General features: G+C 50.5%; 1 protein-coding gene across 3 annotated transcripts in view; it reads left to right on the top strand.

The window, feature by feature from the left end:
* The window catches only part of Mapkapk3 (MAPK activated protein kinase 3), an 80,281-nt gene extending 63,017 nt beyond the window's left edge, over positions 1–17,264 (top strand). For all 3 annotated transcript variants that reach the window (XM_052719759.1, XM_052719745.1, XM_052719751.1), the window contains exons 3-11: positions 8,883–9,022; positions 10,130–10,194; positions 10,646–10,725; positions 12,407–12,530; positions 13,648–13,723; positions 14,078–14,202; positions 14,779–14,864; positions 15,135–15,215; positions 15,917–17,264. In XM_052719759.1, coding sequence (XP_052575719.1) covers positions 8,883–9,022; positions 10,130–10,194; positions 10,646–10,725; positions 12,407–12,530; positions 13,648–13,723; positions 14,078–14,202; positions 14,779–14,864; positions 15,135–15,215; positions 15,917–16,069 — 930 coding nt within the window. In that variant the 3' untranslated portion in view covers positions 16,070–17,264. The remainder of the gene's footprint in view (positions 1–8,882; positions 9,023–10,129; positions 10,195–10,645; positions 10,726–12,406; positions 12,531–13,647; positions 13,724–14,077; positions 14,203–14,778; positions 14,865–15,134; positions 15,216–15,916) is intronic.
* Positions 17,265–17,559: the final 295 nt, after the last annotated feature.

The following is a 17,559-nucleotide window of genomic DNA, read 5'->3' as shown; positions in this document are numbered from 1 at the left end:
AACCACTAAATAGGAAGACACTCTTGTCTCTGTACCCTGAACCGACCTGGATGATGTTTGCACCTAGATCAGAGGCGGTGGAGGCTGTGCCTCATGCTCTCAGCAGACAAAAACAGCCAGAAGAGCACACTGGCAGGTGAAGGCCAGGGGCAAGTGTGTTCACAACCCTCACAGAGTACAAGGCAGAGGCGGTCTCATATATAGGTCGGAACCAGATGTGGTGGTGCACACCTGTAATGTCAGCACTCGGGAGGCTAAAACAGAGGATCATGAGTTTGAGGCTAGCCTGGGCCTCATAATGAGATCCTATAAACAAACAAAAAGGCTGGAAAATGAATCCTACTATTCCAATGGTGTCTTTTATAACACTAGAGAAGTAGCCCTGTGGGGGTCACAGTCTCCATCATTGTAGAATTAGAAGACATAAGGGATCTTGGAGATGGCTGAGTTGACAACTCTTGTCAAGGAGGAAGTGTGGCAGGGCTTCTTTTGTTTTCTTTTATTTTGTTAAAGCAACATACAGAGTATTAGATTCATTATGACATTTTCTTTCTTTATTTTCTTTCCCTTCCTCCCTCCCTCCCTCCTTCCCTCCCTTCTTTCTTTCTGTTTGGTTTTTGGTTTTTCTGAGACAGGGTTTCTCTGTTTAACAACCTTGGCTGCCCTAGAACTTGCTTTGTAGACCAGACTGGCTTTGAACTCAGAGATCTGCCTGTCTCTGCCTCCTGAGTGCTGACCTCCTGGGATTAAAGTATGTATGCCACTAGACCTGGCTCATTATGGCTCGCTCCTTCCTTCCTTCCTTCCTTCCTTCCTTCCTTCCTTCCTTCCTTCCTTCCTTCCTTCCTGTTTTTCAAGACAAAGTTTCTCTGTGTAGCCCTGACTGTTCTAGAACTCACTCTGTAGACCAGGCTGGCCTTGAACTTAGAGATCTACCTGCTAGGATTAGAGGCATTGTGCCAACACCAATTGGCATCATTGTGGCATGTTCAAACATAATTTGTTCTCGTTGCTCCTCTTTCTCCCTCTTTCCCTACATTCTTTCCCCTTCTACATCCAGCCTCGTTTCTGCTTCCACGTCACATGTGTTCTGTTACCGTCAGAGACCTCCTCTCCCCCAAAACACCTGTGCCTTTCCCCTCCCATGGTACACTTTCTAGTTTCAGTGTTTTTGTTTATTCATGGCCTCCTTTGTTTTTGAGACAGAGTTTTTCCATGTAGTTTTGGTGCATGGCCTGGATCTCGCTCTGTAGTCCAGGTTGGCATTGAACTCACAGAGATCTGCCTGGCTCTGCCTCCCGAGTGCTGGGATTAAAGGCGTGCGCCACCGCCGCCCGGCTCATGGCCTCCTGTGTGAGAATATGGGCTTCCTACAGGGAAAACAGTAGGAGTCGAAAGCTGTGTTTTCCTATAACACTGTGTTGGGTTCTTCTGCCCAGTGTTTGACACTGGGCATGTGCAACCCTAGTTCATCAGGGGCTGGGAATGCAGTGCTTCACTTCCTGTCTGCCCTGGCCCGAGGCCAGGATGAAACCTCTTATGAGTGAGAAGGTGTGATACACCAGTCCTTGGCCCTTGTCTCCTCTCTGTCCTCTGGCAAAGAACAAAGCCGGAATCCCAACAAAGTAGAGGGTCTGTTTATCTTGGTGCTAAATTCAGTCTTTATGGGGGAATCCATATTAAACATGTCCGTTTGTGTCTTCCTGTATCTTTTGTAGAACTCCTGCTGAAGGTGTTGTTAGAACGCTTTGCCTGTTTCCTCTCATGTAAGGGCTGATACTAAATTGCTTTTGGAGTTTGGTCTCTTGGAAAAGCTGTAGTGCTTACCTGGTTTGTTTCTTTGCCAAGACATCCAGGAAGCTCAGAATTAAAATTTGTCTTTGTTTATACTTATAAACTTAAATGGGTTTCTGGTAATTTTGTCTTTTCATTCTAGAGACAACCAGAGGCTTTTGTTTCACTTGGCTCCTCTTGTGCTTTGGAATTATATAATGCCTGAAATCTTGTGGTCCATGGACAAAGTCCATGGAGATAATGGGGTTTGGAGTTTCTGTGGCTCCTCTGTGGAGCCTCCTCATGTCCTGTGTTATCCTCCCATGGAGCTGGGACCTCAGTGGTCTAAATGGAAGATGTCTAATAGAAGTTTCCAGGCTCTGTCTTGGGCAAGGCTGTCATAGGTTGAGCTGTGGCAGGAAGGCCATCATCATTCTTTCTTGAGACCCTCCTTGTGGCCAGTTCTCTGCTTGTCACTGTGGAGAAATTGAAGCTGTTGGAAGAGCTAATGGACAGATGGATGAATCCCGTTTAAAGTTTAAAGTCAACTTCATAGAACCAAGTGCCCAATCCCCACATACCCTATACTTTCTGTACACCATGCATATACCCCAACACATGCACTTTGTCATGCGTGAACACACATGTACCTCCATGTGCTTATACACCTGTTCTCACATTTATTTAGAATTTAGTTTCCCGAGTCTTATGCAAGCTATGGTTTTCCAACTTGTGGCCACCCCTTCCTCTCATCTCCCCTCAGATGCTCTCTCAAAACTCAATTCTCTCCCTCTCCCAGCCACCACAGTAAGACTGGAGGCCTCAGGGCAATGACTTCATCTTCCTGAGCCTCTGTTTCCTTCATCTGCAAATTGAGGCTAATGGTTCCCACCCTGCTTGCCTCACAGGGTGGCACCAAGCATTCCCAGGAGATAAAGGACAGCAGAGTGTTTTGTAAATTGCAAATTGTTTTCCAAACAAACAAATGCTACTGTTATGTTCTTAGTCCTGGAACTCAAGAATTAAGCCACTGTCTCTACACCCTGTATTTGTGTGGGAATGGGCAGAATTGGGATTGGGGGGGGCTGCCTTTCCTGAGGCCCAGTTCCACCTAGGGCTGCCAGAAGGGTACCAGCAAGTCACTGGCTTGCTAGGGTCTGGCCATCTGGCTGTCAGGTCTGAGTGCAGGAGAGAGAATTTGGCAAAGGAGAGTGAGGGAGAAGGCAAGGTGGAAACCTGCTTGAAAGGCTTAGGCTAGAGAAGTGTTCAAGGACATGCCACCTCAAATTCAATACTTGGCTGAGCTTCAGTGGGGTCCAGACTTCAGCTATAGCCAGGAACCCTGACTCTTCAGAAGGAAGCCTTATAGTGTATGTGTATAGCTGTTTGTGTCTCTTGGGTACTAGCTACAGCCAGGGAGCCGCCCAGATGTCATTGCTAACCCTCAGCTTTGATGGACCCCGAGGAGCCCAGGACACAGCAGTGAAGCAAGGGTGGGGGCGTCTATGGTTTGTCATAAGCTCCTTCCCTAATCTTTTTGTCTCTCCCACAACTGTGACTGGGCATACTGTTGCCCATTCTGAGTAGAGATGATTGGGCTCCGGTGTGGCTATGGGCTCTCTCCATGGGTGGTGCTGTAGCAGTGGCTACAGTAGGGACTTTGCAAGCAGGTCCTGTTCAAAGGCTCCCTTTGTTACTGAGGCTTACCGTTTTACACTGGGGAAACAGAGGCCCAGAGAGACAAGGGTATTGGCTTAAGGCGTACTAAGAATAGAGTCTGGGCCTCTTGTCCCTGAGCCTGTGTTCATTCTTATGCTTGGGGACACTGTTTAAGAAGGGTCATGTAGAGTCATGTACCTGCATGAATGAAGTCAACTTGCCGTGGGGATTAGAGGAAGTTCTCATGGGTCCCTGGAAGAGGGGGGAAAGTCTGATTCACTGGGGAGAATGGAGGAGGTATGTACAGAAAGTTTAGCCAGGATGTCATGCCTGTCCTTTGTGGAGCCCGCCTCTTGTTCTTATCTTGTTCCCATAATGCATTGTAAGTGTTTCCTCCTTTCATCCCTCCTTCATGGATGTAGACACCTAATTTACAAGTAATATCAGAGACAAAGCCGGGCTCTGTGCCAGGCCCTGTTCCCCAGGACTGGGAACCAGAGGTGACCAAGCAGACAGACCCTGCTCTGTGGGTCACAGTTTGATGAGGGAGGCAGCAGGATGTTGGCCTTGGGAGAGATTTCGAGAACAGTCATGTGATCAGGGACTAGTTATTTCCTCTCTTTGTGCTTCAGTTTCTTATCTAAAAAATAATGATAATGATGTACTTGCCTCCTAATATTTGTAACATGTTCTGAGCAAAACCAGGCACATTGAAAATACAGTGTCTGTGTATATTTGTTTAAGGAGTGATCAAAGGAACAAGCTAATTGTAGGCTGTGAGCATTGCGGCATGGGAGGTAAAAAGGGCTATGACATGGGAGCTTTCTGGGGAGCTGGGAATGTTTGCCATCTCGATGGGCGTGTGGTTCCCAGGGTGTGTGGGATTGTCTAAACTCATTGAAGCAGACCTGTGAGACCTGTACATTTTACTGACTGTAAATGATACTCAATAAACAAACAAACAGAAACTATATAGACAGAGGAGAGAAATACAGGGTGAAAGGAGACTGTTGGAGTCCTTTTTGGGAAAGATGGTCAGGAGGGCTTCTGGAAGGAGGTGACATTAAGGGGAATCCTGAAGGAGGAGGAGGAGGAGGAAGGGAAGGAGGTTCTAGCTGTGGGGAAAGAAGACGAGGAAACTTAGCTTTTACAAGATTTGGAGGCTGACAATGCAGCTCAGTTGGTAGAGTACTTGATCCCCAACACTGCATAAACCAGGTGTGGTGGCACAAGCCTATAATCCCAACTCTCAAGAGGTAGAGGCAGGAGGATCAGGAGATCAAGGTCATTCTTGGCTATATAGTGAGTTCAAAACCAGCCTGGGCTCTATGAGACCTTGTTTAAACAAACAAACAGCCGGGTGGGTGGTGGTGGCGCACAGCCTTTAATCCCAGCACTCGGGAGGCAAAGGCAGGTGGATCTCTGAGTTCGGGGCCACCCTGGCCTACAGAGTGAGTTCCAGGACAGCCAGGGCTACACAGAGAAACCCTGTCTCTCAGAAAACAATAAAACAGAAACAAAACCCAAACCAGATCTATGTGGTCAGGGAGATGGCTCAGTGAGTATAAATCACTTCCTGCACAAGCATGGGTACCTGGACAAGCTGGCAATCCCCAGCAGTCATATAAAAGGTGGGTGTGGCAGAGCATGTCCGTTACTACAGAGGCTGAGATGGCAGATCCTAGGGACTCACTGGACAGCCAATACAGCTGAAACAGGGAACACCAAGTTCAGTGAGAGACCCTGTTTCCAAAAAACAATAGGTGATAGTGTTGGAAAGATGGCTCAGGGTTAAGAGTGCCCACGTGGTAACTCACAACTGTCTGTAACTCCAGCTCCAGGGAGTCTGACACCATCTTCTGGCTTCCTTGGGTACCACGCTCACATGTGGTGCACATACATGGATGCAAGCAAACACTCATACACATAAAATAAAAATATTTTTTTTAAAAAGTGGAGAGGAAGTGTGATGTTGCCGGGCGGTGGTGGCACACACCTTTAATCCCAGCACTTGGGCGGCAGAGCCAGGCGGATCTCTGAGTTCGAGACCAGAGCTAGGTCTAGGATTCGTCTACAGAGCTAGGTCTAGGATAGCCAAAACTGTGCAAAGAAACCCTGTCTCAAAAAAAAAAAAAGAACGCCGGGCGGTGGTGGCGCACGCCTTTAATCCCAGCACTTGGGAGGCAGAGGCAGGCGGATCTTTGTGAGTTCAAGGCCAGCCTGGTCTACAGAGCGAGATCCAGGAAAGGCGCAAAGCTGCACAGAGAAACCCTGTCTCGAAAAACCTAAAAAAAAAAAAACAAAACAAAACAAAAAAAAAAAAGAGAGAGAGAAGAAGGAGGGAGGGAGGGAGGGGGAGAGAGAGAGAGAGAGAGAGAGAAAGAGAGAGGAGGGAGAGGGGGAGAGAGAGAGAGAGAGAGAGAGAGAGAGAGAGAGAGAGGTGGTGCTCTGGCTTTCACAAGTTCATGAACAGGCAGGTACACCCACTCATACACACACACACACACACACACACACACACACACACACACACACACACACACACACATACACCGGTCGGAGGCTATGCTGAGGGACAAACCAATGTGGCAGAAGTGACAGTCCAGGAGGTTTCTTGGCAGCTGGGCTTAACTGGGCCCAGGTTCAGGGCTCTGACCCTGTGGCCTCACCTGCAGAGAGTGCAGAGGAATCATTCATTGATTTAGTGGGAGCAGCCATTGTCCCATGCCTGTGCCTCTTCTGGGGACAGGGGCTTGGTACTAAAGGACTATTTATTTAGTCTCCAGGGGAAGTAGGGGAGGGGCCTCACACAGCTTCATCTCAGAGCATCAGGCCCAGCTCTGCGTTTCTATGACTCCTCTGTGGCATCCCTCTATCTTCCCTCGCTCCTCCCTTCGGCCAGCCCTCACCATCCCCCTCCTTCATTTGCTCAGGCCAGCAGTGTTTCCTCTAAGGACCAGCCAGGGAACCCCAGTTCACCTGCCTTGCTTTCGCTATGCACCTGCTCCCAACCTGGCTGGTAAAACAGAGGGAGGGGCTGTTTGTCCTGCTGGCCTGGACAAACTGTTTAGGGCCCAGAGGTAGCAAGCAGATCATGAGGTGGGTGAAGAAGACAAGTCTGGGTGCTGGGGCTGAGCGTGTTTGTCTAGAGGGCCTGTGTCCACAGATGGAGAAGAGGAGGGGCACCTGACCCTGCTGGATGCATTCCATCTGTGAGCTTGGGGTCTCTCAGAAGAGAGAGGGCTTGGGTGGGAATGAATGACAGAGGGAGTCAGAGTGAGGAGGGGTTTAAAGCCAGTCTGGGAGGCCTGACAGACAGATCAGCCTGGGGAGCAGGAAGGTTAGGAGGTAGATGAGGAATGATGTCTAAAGAAGGCTGGCTCACCTAGGGGCCCATGGCTGAGAACTACAGAGCCACCCGGGACACGGTAGAGGAGGGCTGCTGTGGTGATTGCAGGATCTGAGACAAAGGTCCTCAGCTCTGACAGCGGGAAGCTGCTGCTGCTGCAGTGTGGACCGCAAAGGTATTCTGCGAGGCCAGGCTCCATGGTACCCAGAAGTGGCCTTGGCCCACAGTGTTCAAACATACCTACAGGGTAACAGAGTAGGGAACTCAGAACTGACAGAGGGCCTTAGTAACTCCTGGCTCCCTGTATTTCTTGCACTGCCTGGATTCCCAGGCCGAAGCAGAGAGAAACAACCCCAGAGCTGGAGGAACAGCCAAAGGGCAGAAGATTCCGGGAACCACGGCTTTCCTCTCTCTTCCCTGGGACACTGCCCCATCTTTATCTGGAGAGCTTGGTTCTCTAGCTATCTTAATTGTGCCTGTGTAAACTGGCTCTCCCCATCTTGTATCGGGGAAACTGAGGCCAGTGTGTCCTAGGTTCCTCTAGGTGCTGAGCAGGGCAGAGATGATTGGAGCGCTGATCCTCAGCCTTCCTCAAATAAAAAGTAAAATATAGCTGGTCCTTGGATGAGCAAGGCTGCTGGGTGGCTTGTCACTACTGTCCCATTCTGGGGCCTCTCCGCTTGTATGCTGGCTTCTCTCACAGCTCCTCCAGGCTCTCACTCCCAGGGTTTGCTCATTTCCGATGATCAGCCTTCTGGAAGGCAGCCATAGCCCAAGGCTGTTAACCTGGGCGAGATTCCTGACACTTGCCTACTTCATGCCCGCTTTACTGAGATGAGTCTTGTGGGGATGACTCTGTTATTACTGCATTTTACAGGGTTGTGGGCTGTGGCTTGGAGCTGTGCATACTTACTTAAGGTCAGAGTAAGTCCTGGAGGAATTCAATCCCCAAACTACATCCAACTCCACTCAGTTGTCATTTTCCTCAATTAGAGTCCTCCCTGTCCTGAGTTTATACCTCTGTGTTATAACCTGGGGTCTATATAGGCATGGGATGAGGGTGGGGTCACCTTGAGGTGATTCCATCTCTAGCATCATCCCTTTGCTCTGCACAGAAGCTCTCAGGGAGGCTACAGAGTTATGTTGAAAGCCAGAGGTCATGACCAAACAGCTAATTTTATCTTATTTATTTAATGTTGGTGTGTGTGTGTGTGTGTGTGTGTGTGTGTGTGTGTGTGTGTGTGTGTGTGTGTGTGTATTTAGAAGACAACTTGCTTCCTTCTACTATGTGGGTCCCAGGGATCAAACATGGGTCACCAGGCTTGGTTACAGGCACTGTTACCCACTGAGCCTTCTCAGCAGCTCCAAGCAACTCATTTTAGAAGTACTTTTCTTGGTAGTGACAGTTTTGTCCCTGCACCCACTCCTGGAGAATGTGATGTCTTAATTACCTTTGCTCTTGCGGGAACGCAGCTGTGTCTCCCTCCACTCAGGGTCAGGTCCCAGAGGGATAGACTGACGGACACAGGCCTCCCTGCCTCTTCAGACAACCTCTGTATATATAGTTCCAACGTCTTTTCTGTGTTCTGATCTTTACCTTTTGCCTTCCTCTAGCACCCCCATATTCCCATAGAGATTCTGGATGATGGACACAAGGCATCACCAAGGGTCTGCAGATCCCAATCAGCCTGGATAACTGGGCAACCCTGTCATCAGTTGTAAAAACGAGGCTGTAAAGATACGTGGTCCCTGGCCTGCTGCCCCATGACTCATATGATCCACCACAAACCTTGCTCAATCTCTACTTCATTTGCTTCCCCTGAAAAGAGAATCAGGGACTTTTCTGACCTCTGAACTCTAGCCTGTCAGGGTCTAACTGCCCAGGGCCCTCTAGACCTCTTGGCCAACCTGCTTGTGCCCAGGGCCGACCCCTCAAGTTCAGAGGCTCACTGGACCATAAAGCAGGGAAAAGTGGATTTCAGTTTTCATTCTGCCCCTCACAGATAAATTCCTGATGCTTGGGCAGGTCACAGGCCTCTTTGAGCAAGGGGAGGGGGGTAGTAAGCATGAGCCTGATGCCCTTGGTGCCTGCCTCCCACAGCTCCTGTATGACAGCCCCAAGGCCCGGCAGGAAGTGGACCACCACTGGCAGGCCTCAGGCGGCCCCCACATCGTGAGCATCCTGGACGTGTATGAGAACATGCATCATGGCAAGCGCTGCCTCCTCATCGTCATGGAATGGTAGGCAGGTACCCTGCCTTTAACCCCTCTGGTGTCCTTGTGCCCCCAAGATCACTGCTATCCAAGGACTTTCTTCTCCGGATAGCAGCTCTGAGTGCCACTCCAGCTCTTGAGGAGGAGTGCAGTGGACAGTCACAGGCCTTGGATTTGTAGAGTTGGCCACCAGGGCATTTCCACAAGGGCAGGAAAAATACTTCCCTAGCTTTCTGTTGCCTTTCTGGACAGGACTTCCACTCTGCAAGGAGTTTTCAGAAAAGGCTGCCGGGCCCTGAATGTGTGGGCAGGGAGCTTTGGGACAGAGTAGGGTACACATGGCTCTTGGCTTTCTCCTTTCTATGGGCTTGTCCTATTGGATGCTGGGTATTGAGGCCTGGGGACAGGAGCCGTTGGCTGCCTCCACCCTGGGTTTGTGCCATCAGTACTAGGACACAACCTTAGCCTTCCTCAGACCCTATGCCCCCTGTCTGGGTTCTTTTTGTCTGCCTATCAAGCGTCTCCTCCCTCCATAAGTTAGCTAACTGTTCAGATTTGGGGTTCAGACCCTGGCTCTGCCACCCACTAGCTGTGGGACTGTGGGTACCTGCTAATCTTTCTGAATCTCTGTAACTCAAATGTTAAATGTGGAGGAAGATCGTAATGAGGTGTTCACCCTGAGCTTGACTCTGTTCCAAGCTCTCCCTGTATATCACCCAGTCAATCTTCATGACTCCTGGAGGTTGGTGCTATTATTCCCCTTTAACAAAAGAGGTAGCTGTTCCGTAGCAGTATGCATGAAGGGTGGAACTCGGGGCATAGCACACCCCAATCACCCGGAGAGCAATGGACCATGAAGATGACAATGGACGTCTCGTTATGCATCTGGAGGAGTACCCTTGGTTGGGTTGGGAGTGTCCAAGGTCTCACAGCCAGGCAGAGCCAGCACCACAGGGAGCATGGGAGTTTCCTGGCAAGGATCCGGGCCTACCACCTTTTCTTAGTTCCAAAAGTTCAGATCAATCCGCCCAAGGTGACAGCCTACCATCTGCCAGGCACACGGGCCCAGGCCTCTGACCCAGGGCAGAGCGAACTGGTGACACTCAGTTCTCCTCCTTCCTGCCTGTCTTGCAGCATGGAAGGCGGTGAGTTGTTCAGCAGGATCCAGGAGCGTGGTGACCAGGCTTTCACTGAGAGAGGTTTGTGTGGGCCCTGGGGCCAGTGAGGCGTTAGTGTGGGAAGGCTCCACTGGAGTTGCTATGAGATACTGGGCAAGGCCTGCCCCTCGCTGAACCTCAGGATTCACATAAGAACCAAAGAGAATGAGGCAGACTGTCCCATCCCCTCAAGGGGTTGGTTCTTTGAATCTGTAACATTATAGACAGACTATCTGTGGTCTTGAGGTGGCAAACTTGGTGCTGACCCATGGTAGAACTGATATGAGGTAGTGTAGGCCTGAGGAAAGGTCTGGGTGATCTCAGAACATCCTTGGAGGAAATTGAAGTGCCTGGGCGGGTATCTAGGAGGGAAGACCTATTTAGGTTGCAGGACTGCCACCTAGTGCTCAAGAGAGATTACAGGGTGGGTGTCCCTCAGGTCACGTGACTTTGAACTGACATTGTGTCCCCCTTCCTCTCTCTGTGCCTGCAGAGGCTGCAGAGATAATGCGGGACATTGGCACTGCCATCCAGTTCTTGCACAGCCAGAACATTGCCCACCGAGATGTCAAGGTGAGCTGCCAGAACTCAGCCTGGGGGACAGCGAAGGAGTTCCTCACTCATGGCTCCCAGCACTCACTGAATTGAGCCTAAGTGCCTTGCCTCAGCTTCCCCACTCAGACTGCTCTTCTCTCCTCCCATGGTACAGCACACGCATTCTGCTCTTGCCAGATGGACCTCCTTGTTTTCTTCAAACACTGGGTAATCCCAATAGTAAGGAGAATAACTGCCTACTTCCAGCCAGTGGGCCCCGACAAGCATCTCTTTTCATCCTCACCTGGCTCTGTGGGATGAGGCCATTACCCATTTCATAGACAAGCAAACTGAGGCTCTTTGAGAAATTATCTGTCTTGCTTTAGGCTGTGAGGTTGCTGCGTGGGGATTCATTTGTTCATTTGCTCAGCAAGAAGTTTTATGACCATCAGTGTGCCAGACCTTTGAGAGGAGCTGCCTTATAGTGTAGGTCTTCTGTGAAGTCACAGATAGAGTTTAAACCAATTAGGCTCCCAATCAACAGCATTTAAATAGAAAGAAGCCATTTGCTGGCTATTTGAGGAAGGAATCCAGGTGGTCCCAGGGCTGGGCTTGCTTGCCTTCCCAGTGAACGGGCTTGAAAGATAGGAAGCGCAATGCTCCAAATGTTCTTTCCTGGGAAAACTGAGGTCTCCCGGGCAGCCCTACATACACATAGCTACATGCATGCACACACATAAACATTTGTGTGTGAGCCATTGTTAGCACAGAGTCTGTTCCTCCTCGCCTCTGCTTGGCTTATTTCCTCCTAAGCCTGGACCTAGGAGAGCAGAGAGGCTAGCTGACATGCCTCTCTGGTTGAGGGCTGCCAGCCTGTACAGTTACCTTTCGATTTAGGATACACACGCAGCCAAAGCAGATCCACCTTCTAAATCCTTGCTTTATGTTAGCCCCCGAGTTCCCTTTTTCCTAAGGGAAGAAAAGCCTGCAGAGCAGAATATGCTAAACCGCTTCTCTGTTTATTCTGATCCAAGGTCAGATCATCTCAAACAGAACTAAGAAACAGCTCCCACTGGATCCAAACTGGAGCGCGATTTTTCCACCCCAGTTTTACTTGGGCATCATCCCTCCTGCTCTTTGGCATAGGCCTAGATCCTACCTGTTCACTAAAAGCCAGCTTTCAGGGCTGCCTCCTCCATGGAGCCCTGCTGGCTGTCCCCATCTGCCAGGCCCATCTGTGCTTTGCAGCTAGGAAGATTTCTTCTGTGTAGCTCCTGAGATCTGTGTTCGGGGGTACCTGCTCCCTTGAGCTATCTCAAATGGGCCTAGTCTGCTGGCTTTGTGGGCTTCCTTCTGGGCTGGATGTGGGACATGTACTTGGCAATACTGGCTTATGAGCTGTCTGCTTTCTATTCTACTCCAGCATCTTTCTGGCATTTCATGGTATTCACACCAACTTAGGAACAGAAGTTTCTGCCTAGGGGCTTCCTATGGCACCTGGTCATTCATGGTCTTGTCTGAACACCTGCCTCACTTTTCTCTCTGTGAATGAAGGTATCAACTCCAATCCGTGTTGATGACCAAGGTCCAGATCTTTGCATAAAACAGAGCTGGCTCATCATGTAATGGGATGGAGGCAGGGATTAGAGATTACTTTGGGGCTCTGTCTCCTCCTGGTACCTTCCTCTTTACCAATGCTTTCTTTCTCTTCCGGACGTAGCCTGAAAACCTGCTCTATACATCCAAGGAGAGAGATGCTGTGCTTAAGCTCACCGATTTTGGCTTTGCCAAGGAAACCACCCAAAATGCCCTGCAGACACCCTGTTACACTCCCTATTATGTGGGTGAGTCTTAATGCGTGTGGCTTGTATCCCCCTTGCTGTATACTGCTGTAGAACGGGGCAGCCAGTGGGTTGTGGGAACCAAGGAGTTAAAGCCTGATGAGGAGGGAGGAGGGAGGAGAGAGGAGGGAGCACTCTTGTCTGCATGGAGGCGGGTGACGTGGGGGGCCGGAGGCTGCAAAAATATTCTTCCAAACTTCAGCTTCTGCTTTTGAAAATAGATCCAGGAAAATTCTGGCTGTGGCCTGTGAGCTGAATGACATCACAGCAGCTCTAAATATATACGTGATAAAAGGCTGCCATCAGCTCGGGACGGAGCCCAACGGCGGTTGTTTTTCTCCGGTTTTCATCTTCATATTCAGAAAGTGGGCAGGCCTTTTCTCCTACATTAGAGGGATACAGGGTACTAGTCACCTGCCTGTGGGAAAGGGTCCCTTGAGCCAGGAATTAGGTGGGACTTGGGGGGCGGGGGTCCACACTTATGATTCCTGGGAAAGCTCCAGGCAGCTTCCACGATTGCCAAAGGCTCCTGTAACAAGTGCCCCTTCCCGGAGAGTAGGGCAATAACTGAAGCTTTTTCCCTTTGGGGAGGGCAGCTAAGGGGTAGGAAACTCCAGAAACGGCCCCCTAATGACCAGGGCGAATTCTACAGGACTTTAATGTTAAGTCTGGCCTGCTGACCTCATTGCACTGATTGGAAGACCGAGGTCGATGCGGGGTAGCCAAGCTGACAGGAATACAGAAGTCTGTGATCTAGGCTGTGCGTTCAGAGAGATGAGAGACGCAACACAATGCAGCCGGCAGACCCTCCTGTCAGTGGCAGGGCCTCACCGAACTTGGGGCTGGTGGTCTTCTTTCCTCCTCTCTTACCAAGTTGAGACTGGCAGAGGGGCCCTAAGTAGACAGGGGGCTGTCTGAAAGCAGCTTATTTTTTTCTGGGCGCTGTCTTTCCTCCCCCTACTTCACACACATACTGCCTTCCCAGAAGGTGCCAGACGCCAGTCTGCTCTGCCCTACCTCCCAGCCTGGGTACCTGTTCCTCACCTTACCCAGCCTTAAGACTCCGTTCTAGTTCCCAAGACCCTTGGAGCTGAAAGATCTATTCTCTCTGCTCTGGCAGCTCCTGAGGTCCTGGGTCCAGAGAAGTATGACAAGTCATGCGATATGTGGTCCCTGGGTGTCATCATGTACATCCTGTGAGTACTGATCTTCCACTGACCCACCCCACCCTGCCCCAACCTTCTGCCTCTGCTTTTCCATGTACCTTTAGTATCATTCAGCTTCTCACCCCTTGTGTCCTTAGGGACATGCCATCCCTTGGGCCAGGTTATCTTTTGTTTCTTGTGTCGTGAGACACATTCCTTGAGACTGCTTGAGGGCTTCCTCATGTCAAGGCTGATGGCATTCCTGGGATATATTCAAGAGTCTGCAGGGGCTGGTGTTATTGCTGTGGTGTTTGGCTGCCTGTCTCCCCAGTGAAAGGAGAGGACTGGTCTGCCTGCCCCTTGTGTGCCCAACCCTTGTACCAAATGACTCCTTGTCTTTCCCAGTTTGTGTGGGTTCCCACCCTTCTACTCCAACACCGGCCAGGCCATCTCTCCAGGAATGAAGAGAAGGATTCGATTGGGCCAGTATGGCTTTCCTAAACCTGAGTGGTCAGAGGTCTCTGAGGATGGTGAGTGAACTTCTCTGCCCAACCTGGTCCCTTCAGCCTTCGTTTTGGGAGACATCCCTTCAGCTGTCAAACTGACCTGTGTTTAAATCTTAGCTATGTGAACCTAGACAAGTCATCAGAACTTTTCAAGTCTCAGTTTCTTTATCTGTCAAGTGGGCTCAAAATTTGTCTCCCCAGCCAGGTGTGGTGGCGCACACCTTTAATCTACCATTTGGGAAGCAAAGGCAGGCAGATCTCTACAAATTCGCATAGAGTTCCAGAACAGCCAGGACTATAGAGAGAGACCCTGTCTCGAGAAAAAAATTGTCTCCCAAGGACCCCCTCTTCCTTATAGTCCTTGTTCACACTTTCCTTCCTTGGTAGCACAAACAAATCTGCCTTGTATTAGTTGTCCATTGTTGCTTAACAAATTATTCTGAGCACTTAGTGACCTCAAACAAGACACAGCTGTTAGCTCACCATTTCTGATCATGAAGAATGTGGGAGTACTTAGAGCCCTGTCTGACAGAGCTTGTGATTTGTGCAGAGGATTGAGGGACTGCAATTCACCGCTCCCCTCTTTTCTGGGTCCCCTAGCCAAGCAGCTAATCCGCCTGCTCCTGAAGACAGACCCCACAGAGAGGCTGACCATCATGCAGTTTATGAACCATCCTTGGATCAATGTGAGCATGGTCTTGGTCTGGAGTAGGGCTGGCAGGCTGGAAGGTGGTAGCCCTGGAGGCGTGGGTGCAGGGCTGGACTGGAACCTTGCACAGTGATGTATGGTAACACCCCACCTGTAGCCTGACTTGGCTGCTGCCCCAGGCGGGCTCCTTCACCTCTCTGAGCCTCCATTTCCCTACCTGAGAATGGGAGAAGGTATGTGGTGGTGGTAGCCTAGGCTGTACCACACAGTTCTGGGCTCTAACCCATGGACTTGGGATTCCTTCTAGCAATCAATGGTGGTCCCACAGACCCCACTCCACACAGCCCGAGTGCTACAGGAAGACAAAGACCACTGGGATGAAGTCAAGGTGGGTAGATTCTTTCTCAGTCTCTATATAATACTGGATGGTATCTCCTTAGAATCTGGAGTTTGGTTCTTCCCCTGTGCCTAGAGGATGTCAGTGACTGCCCTAGTGATCCATCCTGGGCATGCCACTGAGCACTGGGCTGCTACACTTTCCCATTTAGGGTGGTGCTCATGGGGTACTCTTAGTGAGGAGACTTTAGGCTTAGGACTCCATGAAAGGATTTGGGGCCCAAGCATTGGCCAGAAACTTTCTTATGATCTGGCATTTGCGACAGGAACCGGCCTTGTTTTAGACGTAGTAAGGGTCAAGGTTGTCCCTATGAGATAGCATGGTAGAGCACTGGGGTATCCAGGGTACAGTCTCAACGCTTCAGATGCTTGGGGACCTAGGGAAATGTCATTGTCTGTAGGTCTTGTGGTTCTGTGCAAATGCCATTGGCTCAGTTCTCTGTCCAGGTGGCCTTGGTGTGGTCTCAGGGAGTCATCTGTTTCTTTTGCCTTCGTGAACAAGCTCAGTGTCCACCACAAAAAAATTGTAGGGAGGATTATGTATCCAAGGCCAAGCACATAGTGGGCACTGGAGCAGTGCATCTGTTACTCCTGTCAGTGATGTTATTGAGGGGGCTTCCCAGGCATGACTGTGATGGCTTCTGATGTTAGGTTATCCTGATCTCTTCTTTCTCCCATGCTAATGGTATGCAGGAGGAGATGACCAGTGCCCTGGCCACCATGCGGGTGGACTACGACCAGGTCAAGATCAAGGACCTGAAGACCTCTAACAACCGACTCCTCAACAAGCGGAGGAAAAAGCAAGCAGGCAGCTCCTCAGCCTCACAAGGATGCAACAATCAGTAGCTCATGGGGGAGCCAGAATGACAGACTGCCATGTCCTGAGGCTCTGGCCAGGAAGGGCCGGAGTCGTGTTTTATAAGAAAAGGATAATTTTGTTGTCTTAATGTGTCACATTGAACTTGAGGACGAAGAGCTTGGCCCAAGAGTCCCAGCCTAAGTTCAGGCCCTAGAAAGCTGCTGGGCCCCGGGGATGGTGAGCCCTCTGCTACAGCAAAAGCAACCTTGGCCACTGTGGCTTGAGTGAGGCCACAGCTCTGTTCTGCTTTAGGACTTGGCCTTACTGCTAGGCCACTGGGAGTTGTGGCAGACCTACCCTTTTTCTACAGAGACATACCCTGCTGTGTGGGCAGATGGGTCTGGCCTTGAGAAAGGTAGCTGGCCATTGGTTGCTATGGTGACCAGAGGCCATGTTGCTGTCTATGCATACTGAACAAAAGAGGAAGGAGGATCAATCAAGGGCCTACCTTCTCGGGGAGGTTTATCTCTCACAGTGGCTGCTCCTCCCCAGCCTCACTTCTCTTTGGTCTGCCAGAGGCTGTGTAGTCCAGCTTGCTTACTTCCCGGGGTGGTCCAGCCCTGCCTAACTGTAGCACAGGTCCACACAGCACTCAGTCCACTAGAGTCCCTGGGGCCAAGCATCCTTTCACTACCCCCTGTCCAAAATGTAACTTATCATCTCAACTGAAGGTGTGGGTATGCGTGCTGGGGGTGGGTATCCTTAACCTTTTTCCGTTTTGGAAAACGTCACTGTGACAAAAGCCCCTGCCTCTTCCTGTTCACCAGATCTCAGGTAGGAAAGTCCCTCTCTGCTGAAAGCAAGGGCTACTCTGGGGTTACTTTTGTGAAAGGGAGTGCTTGACTCCCTGTTTTCCAGGACCTCTTTTTCTACTCTGGATCAGACCTGAGGTGGTCATGGGCTGCCAAGCCATGCTTATGAGGTCCGGTCCTGGTTTTATCATGAATTGGAGCAGAGAGGGTCCTTCTTGGCTAACCCCAGACTTAGCCAGCTCTGCCCTGCCATGCTCAGGGTAGCCTCCAGGTGCTGAGTGTTTGATAGACAACCTGACAAGTGCCTGGCACCCAGCCTTGTTCCTAGATCCTGGCCTTTTTCACTGGCTGGGAAACCTTAGATCATATCAGTTAGGACGGTACTGCTGGATTTTATATCCAGATATTAATAAACATCTTTTTAACATTTTCAGTGATTCCTGGGTTTCTTTTTGTGTACCTAGGTGGACAGAAGTGGTCAAAGAACAGCTCCACACCCCTACTAGTGATTTTATCCTGGCTGGAGAGGGCGCCTCTGGCCTGGTAAACACGCCAGGCTGACTCCAGCACCTCTGCCTCATTCATTGTAGAAAGGTCAGAAGGACTGAGGGATGGCAGCTGCCACATGCCTCCAGCTCTGTGCCGCCCCTGTGCACTGTGTGTGTGACACCCACCCCCGGCCCTGTGTGTGCCAGCGTCTGCCCACAGTGGCCACCCCCAGCTGC

The sequence above is a fragment of the Peromyscus californicus genome, unplaced genomic scaffold (assembly GCF_007827085.1).
Source record: "Peromyscus californicus insignis strain IS unplaced genomic scaffold, ASM782708v3 Scaffold_11__1_contigs__length_118956290, whole genome shotgun sequence".
Classification (NCBI taxonomy): domain Eukaryota; kingdom Metazoa; phylum Chordata; class Mammalia; order Rodentia; family Cricetidae; genus Peromyscus; species Peromyscus californicus.
Note: the sequence above shows the minus strand (reverse complement) of the source record. Positions and strands in the feature narration are given on the sequence as shown.